Raw genomic sequence first — 16,026 nt, 5'->3', positions numbered from 1 at the left:
AGAGGAACAGGTGAGTGTAACTCAATCCCACCAGGTAACGCCTACTCCTGGAGCCATGCCTCATTATCTAAGTAGAGGTAAAGCCCAAGTTATTGTGGGGTGCAATAATTGTTCAGTATCTCTTGCTCAGGACTTAAGGGCATATTTCCAGAGCAGCTCCCGATATATTCCCCCTTCTTTCTTTGAAAAAGTATGTGATGAGTCGCTATCTAGAATTCTTGTTCTGAAGGCACAACATCCTATGATTGCAAGAGAGGATTAATAGCAAAGCGAACAGTCCAATAATATACCATGTAGAATGTTTTAGTATGTTTCCATGGTTAAAACCATTCAACTCTTAAAGTATTTGATCAGGTAAAGAGGTAGGAACTGAAAAATTAATCTTACTTTTTTGTATATCTTGAATATGATGATATAACTCCAAAAGATCCAAGTTATTATTATTGTTCTGTCAAATACCTAATAAATGGTTTTTAACCATTTCCCAATTCCATTGGGAACACTGTATTTGGCAGCAGTAACACACACATATTTATAATCAGTATGACATTTGAGTCTTTCCTTGAACCTTAAAGCTGAAAGCTCATTATCAATATTTATAACAGTAGCTTCTAAGGCATTTAGCTTAGTTTCAGTCCTTTCCTCAATATTTATCTGATTATAAAGAGCTTTGGAAGTGTTCTAAGCCAAATTATTAAGAAAATCTGCATGCTGAATATTTTGGCCACTGAAGCTGTGACCGTGGAAGCAATAAATGAAATTAAGGCAGCCACTCCAAGTATTATAAATCCAAGAGCTCACTTAGGTCTGGTCAGCTGGGCATGTATTTGTTGTAACACTTGAAAACCAGGATCAGTATACCATGGCTCTGAGATATTAGCTGGCAATACAACAAAAGAGGACTGGTGAAGTATCAGTGTTCCCTTCTCTGTATTGTATCTGGTGATACAATTAGTTAAATTACATTTATTACAGGCTACAAGATATATATCATCTTTTCTTTTGACTTTCACATCTCTAGTAATTAAAACATAAGGAGAATGAACACAGGCTCACAGGCCATAATAAGAACCTTCCTTACTACAATTTCTGCCTACAAAGTCAGGTAAAGGTTTGTCAGTAAAATGTAAACATTCTGAGGCTGCAATCAAATGCCAGCCATCTTTCTGAATGCCACCTTTGCTGAAGATCAAGATGTTACTAACAAAACCTCCAGGGGTCATGGCAGCACCCTTATGTAATTGTTTTTTGTCAGTCCTCGGAGACTAGTCTAAAATATACCCATTATTTCTAGACAATTTATGCTGTATTGGGAAGGTATTTATACAATCCATCCATTTAGGGAATGTGCCAATTTCTATTGAAGAATGGTTAGGACAGTGAGGTATTAATGAACATTCTGCTGAAATGACTGGCTTGTTATGAGAGAATCCCTTTTAATAACTGTTCTAATATGGCTTTGAGTACTTGAGGCCAGTATGATTAGCTGGTCTAGGCCCCCCAACTGCTCTTTTCCTCAAAGGACACTTTTAGACAGCCAGCATGTTTATTGAGGGACCAACACATAGGTAACTGACCGCTACAGCCAGAATAATTAAATCCAGTCATCTGGATGGGAGTACTATGGGTGTCTGTAAAACCTCCCATCATATGTGAGTCATTAGTAAATAGTGGGATGGATTCTCTAGTCCATACCATTGGGTGTACTAAAGGTGGATCTGGAAAGTATGTCGATACGTTTCTCCCTGTGTCCCAGTTACCTGGCAGCTCAATACAGCTAGCATTGCTTTAAGCTCATAGCTGGAGACTTAGTCCTTCCTTGCTACTGGATCATCTGCTCAGCCTGCAGCGTCAGATTTTTCAAAAACTTCCATGAGGGTAGCTTCACCGTTGGGTCTCTCTGGGCCATCTTTTTTTCCCCCTCATCCTTCCTCTTCTTGTAAGGAGTCATCTCTGGATCGATCCTCAGTCATTTGAACCTTACCTCTAGGTCCTCCATGTCTGATGGCACATTCAGGTACCCAAGTAGGATAAAATGCACCTTCTGGGAAAATACAAGCATGACCTGTACCCCATATCATCACTGGATCTGGTCCTTTCCATTGACCTGTTTGTAAATCTTTCCACCAAACTTGGCTTAAAGAATCTGTTACTGTGGAAGATGTGTGTCTCTCAGCTGCAATGTGACCTTCTGAGTCACAATTTAGAAAATTTAAAACAAACAAGGCATGGTTAAGGTTATTTTGGGAGGGGTCCTATTTCCCCCTTTCTGTTTTTGTAATTACAGTTTAATAGATAAATGAGCTCGTTCTACAATGGTTTGACTTTGAGGGTTGTAAGGAATACCTGTTTTATGGTCAAAACGAAACTGTTGGTAGAACTGCTGAAAAGAAGAGCTAGTATAAGCTGGTGCATTATCAGTTTTAATCTGTAAAGGACATCCTAATACTGCAAAGGCAGCTAGGCAATGAGAAATAAAATGTTGCGTATTTTCTTTTGCATGTCTGTGGCAAAGATAAATCTGGAATAAGTATCTACAATTACATGTACATAACATTATTTGCCAAATTGAGGAATGTGAGTTACATCCATTTGCCATAACTGATTTGGTCATAACCCGTGGGGATCTACCCCAGATGGTAAAGATGGAATGTGTACAACACATTGTGGGAATTGATGTACAATTTGACGCACTTGCTCTCTAGTAATAATAAAATTTTTGTGCAAACTAGAAGCATTTTGATGATGTAATGAACGTGAAGCCTGTGCACAGTCATACAAAGACAGTTGCTGACAAACAGCAACCAGTTTATCAATCTTATCATTACCTGATGTTAAAGGCCCTGGGGGATTAGTGTGGGCCTGTGTATGGCCTATAATACATGCATGTTGATGTGTTTGAACTGTCTTCTGCAAGGTATGAAACAAATTGAATAACTCTTGTGATGGTGTGTACCCAATAGGTGAAGTTTCAATATTTTTTGTAACTCCAACTGCATGTAAACTATCAGAATAAATATTAATTGACTCATTTGCAAAATGATTTAAAGCACACATGAAAGCCTGAAGTTCTGCTCATTGTGCAGGATTACCTCTGTCTGAGCATGGCTATATAAACCTGCTTTACCTGAACTTGACTTATCAGTGAACACGGATAGTGCTCCATCTATTGGTTGAGCATGCACAATTTTGGAAAAATAAATGTAGTTACTAAGGCAAATTGAATAATTTTATCATGAGGATAGTGACTTCCTATCTGACCAGGAAAATTAGCAAAAGCTACTTGCCAAGTATTAGAAGTTTGGAAAAGCCAATCATTTTGTTGAGTAGAATAAGGGATAAAAACAATATTAGATTATGATACAACCAGCTGTAAAACTTGAGTTCTGCCTTTAATAACCAACTTAGCAACAAAATCATGAAAAGGAGTTAATGACTTTTGAAGAGAATGAACTAAGTGGATCCATTCAATAACTCCCAATGATTGCCATATCACTCCTGTAGGAGCATAAGCAGTGGGAAATATTAATAAATATGTAGGCTCCTGTGGGTTAATTCTGTAAGTTGAGCACTTTTAATAGCAAATTCAACCTTCTTTAAGGCCGTTCTTGCTTCTGTTGAGAGCTGACAAGGAGAAGTCGGAGAACAGTCCCCCTGTAAAATCTGAAACAAAAGACTCAAATCTGCTAGACTCAAATCTGTTAGTTTTAAAGATGGTCTCAGCCAATTAATATCACCTAATAATTTTTGAAAATCATTAAGGGTGTGTAATCCTTTGACTCTTGTAAGTTTTGAGGACGAATTGTGCGTCCTTCTTTTATATTACCTAGATACCAAAAAGGAGATGTTTTTGCACCTTTTAAGTTCTATGCACAAACGTATCGCAGTAAGTGAATTTTCTAATTGAGCAAAAACTTTTAAAAGTACATCTGGATTAGCATGAGCTAAAAGTATATCATCCATTAAATGAATAATGTATGCATCAGGGAATTTTTCCCTTATTGGCGTGATAGCTTGTGCCACAAAATTTTGACAGAGTTGAACTATTACATATACCCTGAGATAATACTTTCCAGCAATATCTCTTAACTAGTTCTTTAAAATTTTATTGCTGGAACATTAAAAGCAAATGTTTTTACAATCATCTGGATAGTGAAAAACCAATCTTTTAGATCTATCATCATTAGATGATAATCTAAAGGAATTCCTGTAAGAGAAGGAAGCTGTGGTTGTAAAGCTCCTGTGGGCTTGGTAACACAATTAATTGTCCTGAGATCTTGCAACAACCTCCATTTACCACACTTTTTCTTAATTACAAAAATTGGACTAAAAATAGGTTCTATATGGTTAGCCTGATGTTGTTCCAGGACCAACATATTGGCTCTTTTAAGTTTCTCCCTTGTTAAGGGCCACTGACAAACCCAGATTGGCTCTTCTGTGAGCCAGTTAATCTTTTCTGATGTTTTTTTTGTTTTGTTTTGTTTTTTGGGGGGTGGGGGCGGGAAGAAAGTCAGTGCCCCTGCCAAAAGTTTTGGCTGGATGAATTAACTAGTTTTCTCTGGGGAGACTAGGTTATAGGTACATACCCTTCATGTGAATTCCCTTCAAATTTCCTAGGAGAAATAAATTTTTGATTAAGTCCCTGAAATGACACAATGGAGTTTGGAGTTATTAATAACAAGCTCAAGCTGCTTAGAATATTTTGACCCCATAAATTTACTGGCAAGGTGTCTAGGACATAGGGTTTAAAGACTCCACAATTACCATCTTTATCCTCTCACCAAAGATATTGAGCACTTTGTGCAGGTTGAGAAATTTGACCAATCCCTTCTAAGCTGGCAGGTGCAATGTGTAAAGGCCATTCTTTGGCCAGTACCTGCTAGAAATAACTGACTTGTCTGCTCCTGCATCAAACACACCTCTGAAATTTTTATGGTTGATTTTAAGATTCAATAGAGGGCGCTCCTGTCTAACCAATTGAGCCTAATACACCTGGTCCAGGGACCTGGAACTTGGGTTTTCACCTGGGCCATTGGAGGAGTGACAAGGCAAGAATATTAATTGTGCTATCACATCCCTTGGAGAAAGCTGAATAATGCAATTGATTGAACAGTAACCCTGATCTCTTGCCGCAGTCTGTCTGGGCACAAATAACCGAGCCGCCACAAAGCCTTGTAGGTTCAAACAGCAACTCTTTATTCCCAAACTCTCACTGGCAATCTACACACACTTTCCGGGAACACACTCCCTCCACCGGGCTCAGGCTCCGTGCGCCAATTCTCTCGGAACCCCCGCAATAACTCAACCCCCGCAATAACTGAATGGGAACTCCATAGTAGCCCGTGCCCAAAGCAGCAGGATCCGCCCTAATCCCGGAGCCCTAATCTGCCCTAATCCCGGAGCAGGGTCACCTTTCAACCATTCCCTCTAGCAAAATGCCAGGCATCATTCCCACTAAACTGTGGCTCTCAACAATCTTCTTCAAAATTTGGATCAATAACACCCGGCAATATTTGAATTCCTCTTTGACTTAAATTGCTTCATCCTAACACTAGGCCTATGGTATTTTGCGGCAGAGGCCCATTAATCCCTGTAGGAATTTGTTTTGGGCCCATTTCAGGAGTTAAAATTAGTCCCATGGCTACTCAGAGTCCCAAGCTCTCGGCCCCTGGGGTGGAAGCATCCCGGAAGCATAGTAATGCCAGGCCAGCTGGGCTAGGCTTGATGATGTCTGACTGTGAGCCCCGGCTCCTCTTCTGGTGTAAACTGCAGCGCCCCTACTGTTTGGTGGGGCTGGGGCAGGCCCTATGTCCAGTTTCCCTGGCAGTAAAGATGGAAGTGGTTGTAAAGCTGCCACAAATGGCAGCTGGCCACCTCTGCAATGCCTGCCGGAGCCTCTCCACGCCACATGGTCACCTCTTCAATGGTGCCAGCCGGAACCAGGTGGATCTCCCTGGCTGCATGACGAACCACAGTCCCTAGCCATCTGCCCAGTCTTACCACAGTTAAAACATTGCCTCTGAGAGTGTCATCTCCTAGACTGAGGCTGTAAAACTTGCTTTAAAGCTGCAACAATTGTCAAACCTTGTGATTGCACCGGACTCACATCAGAGAAAAGGCAAATAAATTTAGAAAGAGTTTCTTTTTTCCGATGGGGTTGGATAATTTCCTGGCAGACTTTTGGCATTTTCAAAAGCTAATTGTTTGACCAAAATCTCAGATGCATTTAAGTCACCAATGGTCCTATTAGCCGCCTGGTAAAGGCAAGCTACAAAATCCGAGAATTTTTCCTCTGGTCCTTGCCTGATCTGACTGAAATCTAAAATTTTTTCACCTTTGTTTGATAGTTCTCTCCAGGCTCTCCTAGCACACGTACTAATCTGATCATAAATTGGTAAATCATAATTTAACTATTCTAAATCTGCAAATGGTCCCATTCCAGTTAACATCTCTATGGGATTGTCAGTACCATGTCTATGATTCCTTTCAGCTTGTTCAGTGCAGAAATCCGTCCAGTTTGATCTCCATAATAATAAATCACCTCTGGATTGATATGTTTTGACTAACGTAATCCAGTCATGAGGTGGTAATGGCTTACTACAGATTGATTCAATCAAGCTCTGAACAAAAGGTGAACTTGGAGCACAAGTGCAATAAGCATTTTTCAGCTCCTTCATAGTTTTAAAAGGAACCACAGTGTGCATTCAAACACGCTGGTTTTGCTTGTCTACCTGCTGAAAAACTGGAAAAAGCTAGAAACCTGTAATGTCTTCTCCTTCCCCCAATGCACCCTTAAAGCCACGTTGGAGCAGTGAGAGTTTGGCCACAGCCATGTCAGAGTGGCTGAACCTCTTTCTCCCGGAGGGGAGTGGCTGTGTCCAGATGGCGGAAGCAGGACCACTCAACCACAGATTATTAAAACCCATTCCCAGCTCACTTTCTTCATCAGACTGGGAATCCTCTGAACTCTGCAGCTTGGCCTCTCTGGAATTTTCCCTTGTGGTTTCCTCCCTTCCATCTTGGATTTGACTTCCTGACGCTCAATCCAGGCTGGCTTCCTCTATAGCACCCACCCCTACCAACCAGTTTCACTGACATGCTTGTGAATCACTCTTTGCCCCATCTGCTGTAATTTGAATAGTCTTAGGTCTTGCCCCAAGCCTGTCTGTCTGAGGTTTACAAGCTACAGACTGGGCGTGACTTGACTCCACCCTTAAGCCCAGGCACAGACAGAGAAATTCGTCTTGGAACCGCACAAGGCTGTCATGTTCAAAGGTCCTAATTGCATTCTGCAGCCCTTCCAACAATTCCTTGGAGGACCAGTGGTCCTCTTCTCGGTCCATGAAAAGACACATTTGTAAGGCAGTCCAGACTTTCTGAATATTCTCTATTGTACCTCTGGGTAGTTTAGCGGAGAGGCAACCTTTAAACAGCTTTCCACCTAGCCTCTCCCAAGTATGTAAATTAGGCAATTTTTCCTTGGAAAAACGATGAACAGACATCATTGACTATTTGTAGGAATTTAGTGAGCTGGGCTCTCTTGATCTGTTTTCCCCTACGATTAATTAACGTCTCTAGGATCATGAAGTAGATTTTTCTCTCTGAAGACTTTGAATTCCCCATGTTACGATTAGTGTCCCCTGTCAAGATTAGCATTCTTTACTCTTCGTCTGCAATATGTTTTCTATTTTCTAAATGCGCTTAACCAAAGTCAACCTGCCAAATTCACAATGAGTGCCTCTCGTTTGGTGCCAATCTGCTACCCCCGTTCAGCGTAGGCAACTGAACCAAAGTCACTCATGTGAATTTTGGGGTAACACAAAATATCATCCAGACATGGAATACCTTTTCGTAAGCTTCAGGATAGCTTCCCTGGCTCCCGGCCTCAGGCTCCCACAAGGAGAACAAGAGGCTGACACGAGATGCTGACAAGAGAGAGGGAGTGCATGTTCTTGAGTTGACTTTTATTGAGGGCAAGGGGCAGGATTACAAAGGAACAGGTGAGTGTAACTCAACCCCACCAGAAATGCCTGCTTCTGGAGCCATGCCTGAGCAGAGGTAAAGCCTACGTTATTGTGGGGTGTAATAATTGTTCAGTATCTCTTGCTCAGCACTTAAGCACGTGTATTCCCAGAGTGGCTCCCGACAATTTCATATGAATGGAACCATGCAAAATGTGGCCTTTTGCATCTGGCTTCTTTTACTTCCTGTTTGCTTTCCACCTACATTTGGCAGGGGTGAGGGGGGATAGTACTAGGGATTGAACCCAGGGGTGTTTAACCACTAAGCCACATCCCCAGCCCTTTTTGGTATTTTTAATTTAGAGACAGGGTCTCTCTAAGTTGCTGAGAGCCTCCCTAAGTTATTGAGGCTGGCTTTGAACTCATGATTCTCCTGCCTCAGCCTCTTAAGCCGCTGGGATTACAGGTGTATGCCACTGTGCCTGACTCCCCACATTTTTTTATTGGTGCATTATAGTTGTACATGATGATGAGATTTGTTGTTTCATTTGTACATGCACACAATATAATGATAAAGTTTGTCGACTATCACTCCCCAGCACTCACTCTTTCTTCTCCACCTACCATCTCTTGTTCCTTTCCCTCTGTTGGTTTCCCTTTGATTTTTAGGAAATCCACTCACACCTTTCCTTTCCTTTTTTTCCTCTCTAGGTTCCACATAGGAGAGAAAATATACTACCTTGACCTTCTGAGTTTGACATATTTCACTTAACATGATGGTCTTTAGTTCCATCCATTTCTCCACAAATGACATAATTTCATGTTTCTTTATGGGTGAATAAAATTCCATTGTGTATATATACCACATTTTCTTTATCCATTCAGCCATTGATAGACACCTAGGCTGGTTCACTAATTTGGTTGTTGTGAATTGTGCTGCTCTAAACATGGGTATGCATGTATCACTGTAGTATGATGACTCAGGATAAATACTGAGGAGTGGTATACGTTGATTATATGGTAATTCCATGCCTAGTCTTTTGAGGAACCTTCATACTGATTCCCATAGTGCTCATACTAATTTAGAATCCCACCAACAATGTAAAAGTGTTCCTTTTTATTATTTTGTCAAAATAGATTATACTATCATGTATGACTATGAAGTGTTCTTTTTTCTCCACATCCTCCCTTTTACTTTTAAAGTAAAACTCAGATACCATCTCAACTGTAGAATAATGGTACCATTATGATATCTAAAAAAAATAATAGTTCTTAATATTTTGGGGTGTACCAGGGGTTGAACCCAGGTGTGCTTAACCACATCCCCAGCCCTTTTTTTTTCTTTTTTTGGAGACAGGGTCTTGCTAAGTTGCTTAAGGCCTCACTAAGTTACTGAGGCAGACTTCGAATTTGTGATCCCCCTGCCTCATACTCCCGAGTTGCCAGGATTACAAGTGTGCCCCACTGTGCCTGGCTAATAGTTCTTAATATGTTCAAATATGTAACTGGTGTTCAAATTCCCCTTTGATTCAGTTGCATATAACTGATTAAAATATAAGCTCAGGCCCATTTTCCTTATATCCTTATCCCTATAGTGTTCTCATTTGTTTTAGAGGAATAGAGGATAGAACCTTCTTGAGGGTAGCATGAAAATTTGTTTTAAATTAATCATATCCATTATTGTAATGTTTACATATATACCTGATTGTTTTTAGATTAAAATGGATTGTTAGTGGATAGTGAAAATGTTTTGTAATGCTGTGTTTCTCAATATGTGGTCTCTGGACCAGTAGTGTAAGCATCATCTGGAAACTTGTTAGAGATTAAAATTTTCAGTCTCTGCCCTAGATATACTGGGTAAAACTCTGGAGATGTCCCAGTAATCTTTTTTTTAAATACTTACATAATTATTGTGTAAACTAAGGTTTGAGAGTCACTATTATGAAGAAATTCTATTAAGAGTAGTTTGTGTCTATAACCTTTGGCCAACTTGCAATGTAAGTCTAAGACACCCCTGAGACACCCCTGAAATAGGTACCTTACAATTTCTATATTTTCTTTTCAAGAATCCTAGGATCTTTCTTTATTAGTGTTATAAATTCAGGGAGAACATCTACAAAGGAGGAGTGCTTTCTAAAATTTGTCAAACAAATAAATTAATACATATGTGTGTGTGTGTGTGTATAACTTTTCTCATTATAATATTTGGTATTGTATGGTTTAGCTCTTTAGTTCTCAATAATTCCTTTTAGAGATATGAATGCAATGCTATAGTTCTATCATATTATCATATGTCATGTAACTGTCAAAAAGGAAGTAAATTGTAGTTCTAGACCACAACTAGAGAATGATAGGAAACATTTTTCAGTAGTGGTTCTCCAAGGACATTTCTAATTGTCACAGTGACTGGGAAGAGGGTGCTGTTGTCTTTTAGTAGGCAGCAGCTAGGGATGCTAAATATGCTGAAAATGCTGGGCTGGGGTTGTGGCTCAGTGGTAGAGCACTTACCTAGCAAATGTGAGGCTCTGGGTTTGATTCTCAGCACCACATAAAAATAAAGGTATTGTGCCCAACTACAACTAAAAATTAAATATTAAAAAAGTGCTGAAATTGTGAGGGAGTAGGAGGAAGTCCTGAATAATGAATTGTTTCATCCAAAATGCCAATAGTGCCCTGTGGTAAGACATTTCAGAAGAGGCTGTTCAGTGGTAGAGTACTGGCCCAGCTTGCGTGAAGACCTGGGTTCAATCCCCAGAACTGCTAAAAAAAAATTTTAAAGGGACTGGGGATTGGCTCAAGCAGTAGCGCGCTTGCCTGGCATGCATGCGGCCCGGGTTCGATCCTAAGCACCACATACAAACAAAGATGTTGTGTCCGCTGAAAGAAAACTAAAAAATAAATATTAAAAAAAATTCTCTCTCTCTCTCTCTCTCCCTCTCCCTCTCCCTTTAAAAAAATTTTTTAAAGGTATTCTGAGCAATCATCATCATTTCAAATTATTTCAGACACACTTGCCAAGTGCTTTCAAAAACCATAGTTAAACTCAGCTTTGCAGGTAGCCAGCTGATAGTATGGATGCCAACTATTTGAATAGTCTCCTAATCCTTCCTTCCTTGTTCTGACACTGAACCATCACAGTGGAAGTGGTAGAATCATCATCTCTCAAGCTTGAGACTATATATATGTACGTATGTATATACACATACACACACAATGTTATTATTTTTTTCTGTTCTTAAACATTGTTGACTACATGGATAGGAGGGTAAAGCTATGAATTCACATTGCAGGTCTTTTCCTAATCTACTTAATAGCAGATTGAAACAAAGTCTGAGAAATGGATAGGTTGAACTAATTATGCCCAGTGTGATTTAAAGAGATTGATTTGGGAAGAATATAAACTATCCAGATCTGCTTTTTACTAAAAGAATGAAAGATGCCAAAAATTTTGTTATTTTAATATTAGGATTAGATTGAATTTCAGTGGGAAATATATATACATATAGGTACTGGGGGTAAAACCCAGGGTGCTTAACCATTGAATCACATTTCCAGTTTTGTTTTGTTTATTTTAAGAGAGAGTCTAGCTAAGTAGCTTAGAGCCTTGCTAATTTGCTGAGATTGGCTTTGAACTGCTGATCTTCCTGCCTCAGCCTTCTGAGTCTCTGGGATTATAAGTGTATGCTACCATGCCTGGGTCAAGTGAAAATATTTTAACAGAATCTTCAGCTGAAGAATTCAAGCAAAACTGGGTTTTGATTTATGTATTAAGTTTTACTCATTGTTTTGCAATGGTTCTGGCATAAGAAATGATTCCCAAAGTCATTTTAATGTTTATCCTTTTAAACCACTTATGATTTGGTTGAGATTAATTAGTCCTCATTATTTTTTTTCCTGGCTTGCTTTATCATTTTGTTAATTTTCTGATTTTATCCTGAATTTTTCATGTTGCTTTGTCATGAACTCATTCCCCCAATTTCTAGAAATATCCTATTAGGATCCCTACACATTGGTAATATTATTTAAAATATCTAGAACCTAATCCTCCCCCCCTCTCATAATTACTAGTAGAGTCTGGTTATTGAGGATGTTCTATGAATTGATCTTAATGGTTCCTTAGAGGGCTAAGTGTAGTTTTATGATTCATCTCTGTGATTTTTAAAAAATATTTATTTTTCAGTTTGACACAATACCTTTATTTACTTATTTTTATGTGGTGCTGAGGAACTATCCCAGGGCCTGAGCAAGAACCCCAGCTCTCATCAGTGTGATTTTCTAAAGGGAATTATACATTGGAGTACTGATAGTCCTCATTTTGTATCCTATCAGCTTCTTGCTATATGTTATCTTCTTTTAGCTTGGAAATTGTGAACACTTTCTCTGTTCTGTATCTGAATGTTATGCATTTCTTTATTGCAGAGAGACAACTTTGGGTGGATCCATGGACTCTGTGTCTAAACTGATTGACTATGTAGGATGGCTGTCCACTACTGCAATGCGATTGGAGAGTAACAGTACTTTCTTGTTGCACTTCATTTTGGATTTCTATGAGAAGGTAGCATGCATTCCATTTTTCCAGTTTAGATTTTGTGATAGCTGTTAAGTGTTCTAGCCCATTATTTAAATTTCATGGACAACCATCAAGGTGTGCTATGAACTTATTAGCATGGTTAAGATAACCGCACATCTTAAAGTTGATTATTGTATTTTCATCTGAGTAAATGACTTTCATAAAATAAAGTATAAAAACAAATGTGTTTTATTTTTGATCCAGTTACCTACCACTTTAATATACATTGACCTATAGTAATACTGGCCCTAGACAGAAGTCTGTTTCTAGCATCACTTTTTTGTTTATCCACTGTATATCACCAACCTCTTGCAAAAACCAAGATATCATTTTGTTTTTTCAGATCTCCTACCTTTCAACCACCTATATTATTCTGGTACTTAGTGCCTTTATGATACTAGTACTCTTAATTGTTTTATAGTATTTAGATAGAACTAAATACTATAGAACTATTACCATGAAGCACCCATTATAATCTCACGTTTCTGGCTTTCTTCCTTCATTAATACCTCATTGTCTTGTGTTATGTGTTTGCTTAGAAGCATGCTTTCCTTCATTTTCCAGGTCAACTGCTGACTAATATGATAAATAAGTATTCATGGGACTTAAGGAGAAAGAAATGCTCCTTTGTCTACCCTGTTCCCAGACTCAAAGACATCCCCCCAGAAAAAAATTAAATCCTTTAATAATGATCTAGAAATAATTTTCCATTGCAAGGTTGATATTTGATGAAGTTTATTTTCAGCAGACTTATGGCTACCTATTCTATTTAGGAATCAGGCATATCTAAACCTGATGTTTTTATTATTTATTTTGATAATTCTTTGGAACAACTTGGCTGATTTCTGGCAAATAATCTATGTGCTGATGTTATCATTTTCCCCAAAAGGTATGTGACATATATGTAAATTATAACCTTCCATTAGTGGTATTATTTCCTCCTGGGATCTTCCACTCTGCACTCCTCAGCCTGGATACCAGTATATTGAACCAGCTCTGTTATATTATGCACAGGTACAAGCCTTTTTACCATTTATTGCTTACTACATCATAATTTTGTCTTATCTTTCAAGTGTATCACAACATGTATTCCTATTCATTTTCTGCCAAGGCATGCGAAATAGGAAACATGACTTTCTTTTGGATACAAAATTCCAATATGGGGATAAGATAGCTGTGTTATCTGTAAGTCCCCCATTACATGGGATATGGAATTTTTTTTAAAAAAAATCATAGTTAAGGATCTGTTGTACAAGGTATAGTTGCACTCAGCTTTGTTAATTCCAATTTTTGTGTTGGTAACTGGTTTAAGTATATGTAGATTTTCTGGGACACGAGGAGCTATTGCTATTATGTGAAACTCTAAGTATTATTTCTTTTCTGTGGGGGTTACCAGGGATTGAACTCAGAGGCATTCAACCACTGAGCCACATTCCTAGCCCTGTTTTGTATTTTATTTAGAGACAGGGTCTCACTGAGTTGCTTAGCACCTTGATGTTGCTGAGGGTGGATTTGAACTCGCAATCCTCCTGTCTCAGCCTCCCAACCAGCTGGGATTGCAGGTGTGTGCCACCGCTCCTGGCTTCTAATTATAATTTTTGATCTCCTCTTTTCTTTCACTTGTGGACCAAAGTTACTCTTTTCAATCATAAGTGTAGACCCTTTTTGGCTTAAATTGTAGAACTGTGTCAAGGTTAAAATATTTTAAAACTAATTAGATCATTGTTCTCAGGCAAAAAAATATTTCTTAATTTCCTCTTTTCTGTTGTGACTTTTTTATATGATGAAAATACATTTTGTATCAGTGGCTCAGTGCTTTTGAGCCTTTATTAACTTTAAAAAAATTTTTTTTAGTTGTGGATGGACACACAATATCTTTATTTTTATGTGGTGCTGAGAATTGAACCCAGTGCCTCACACATGCCTCACACAAGTGCTTTACCACTGAGCTATAGCACCGAGCCTTTATTAAATTTTTCTTTTTAAAAAAACATTTTTTAGGTATAGGTGGATACAATATTTTATATTTTATATTTATATGGTGCTGAGAATTGAACCCAGTGCCTCATGCATGCCAGGAGAGTGCCCCACCTCTGAGCCACAACCCCAGCCCACCTTTATTAATTTTTAATAGTGAAACATTAAAATCATGTCTGTTGGGCTGGGGTTGTGGCTCAGTGGTAGAGCACTATGTCTAGCATGTGTGAGACACTGGGTTCAATTTTCAGCACCATATAAAAATAAATAAGTAAATAAAATAATATAAAGGTATTGTGTCCACCTAAAACTAAAAAATATATATTTTTTAAAAAGCATGTCTGTCATTGTTTTGTCTTTTTTTTAATAAGGTACATGTTACATATAGTCAAGTGTACATCTTAAATGTACAACTCAGTTTTGAATCTATTTTTAAAATTCTTTGAGTAGAATGTGTCATAAAATGATAAAATCATCAACCAGACAACTGAATATTTGTATACACTTACATACATTTGCATTTAAAATGTAAGGTTTTATTTATTTGTATTTCAAAAGCATTGTATCTAAAGGCATGTTAAACATTTCATTCTATTTGTTTTTACCATTAGGTATCATAAAAATTTGAGTGCAGCAAAGAAAAATGAGTTGGTACAAAAGGTATGAGGGATAAATCTCTGTGTTAAATCACTATTGTTTAAAAACTGACCTGTTCAGAATAAGACGGAAAGGAAGAATAGATAATAATGACAATTTTATTTCTTTCTTTGACTCTTTAGGCAAAATCAGAGTTCAATTTCAGCAGCAAGACCTATCAACAATTTAATCAGTATTTGACAACCATGGTTGGTTGTCTGTGGACATCCAAACCCTTCGAGAAAGGAACATATATTGACCTCCAAATCCTAGAAAGTGCTGGAATAATGGAATATAAAAACAGTTTAAATTTAGTCTGTCACCCTTCTCTATTAAGCTATGCTGCCTCCTTTTTGCTGCAGGTAAGGGCGTTTAAAAGACTTAGATTTTACATAGTGATACTATAATGTCAAAAATAGGAAATGCCACAAATTTAGTGTGTCTGAATTGTAATACATGTTCAGTATTTTTTCTAGTATCAATTAAATTTTGGGCATTGTGGTAGGCTTTATGGATTCATTTAACTTAAATAAGTCTCTGTCTTGCAAGAGAGCTTGGGCTTCTAGTGAAGACAGACTAGTAAACAAATTAATATAGCACAGTGAGGTGAAGTGAGAAAAGGTAGTTGTGAGAAAGATAAGGAAAAGATTAGTTCTCCTTGGGTAAAGGTGGTGCTAAGTAAGAGGTTTCATAGAAGTGAAAGTTCTCATATAATCCTATGGAAAATGTAGGCCAGATAATATTATAATTAGAGTCTTTGCAGAAACATGCTGATTTATTGGATTGATAATAATGTGGGCAGAGGGAAGGGTGCCTTCTCATTACTTTATCCTCAGCTTTGTCATTTTCAACATTATCAGTGACTTGAAGAGGATTCATATA

At 38.2% G+C, this 16,026-nt stretch overlaps 1 protein-coding gene across 2 annotated transcripts in view; it reads left to right on the top strand.

The window, feature by feature from the left end:
• Cenpi (centromere protein I) overlaps positions 1–16,026 on the top strand; it is a 79,310-nt gene that overhangs the window by 51,001 nt on the left and 12,283 nt on the right. For both annotated transcript variants that reach the window (XM_027932838.2, XM_071606885.1), the window contains exons 17-20: positions 12,381–12,516; positions 13,421–13,545; positions 15,120–15,168; positions 15,288–15,506. In XM_027932838.2, the coding sequence (XP_027788639.2) occupies positions 12,381–12,516; positions 13,421–13,545; positions 15,120–15,168; positions 15,288–15,506 (529 nt within the window). The remainder of the gene's footprint in view (positions 1–12,380; positions 12,517–13,420; positions 13,546–15,119; positions 15,169–15,287; positions 15,507–16,026) is intronic.

Source organism: Marmota flaviventris, chromosome X (assembly GCF_047511675.1).
Source record: "Marmota flaviventris isolate mMarFla1 chromosome X, mMarFla1.hap1, whole genome shotgun sequence".
Taxonomy (NCBI): Eukaryota; Metazoa; Chordata; class Mammalia; order Rodentia; family Sciuridae; genus Marmota; species Marmota flaviventris.
Note: the sequence above shows the minus strand (reverse complement) of the source record. Positions and strands in the feature narration are given on the sequence as shown.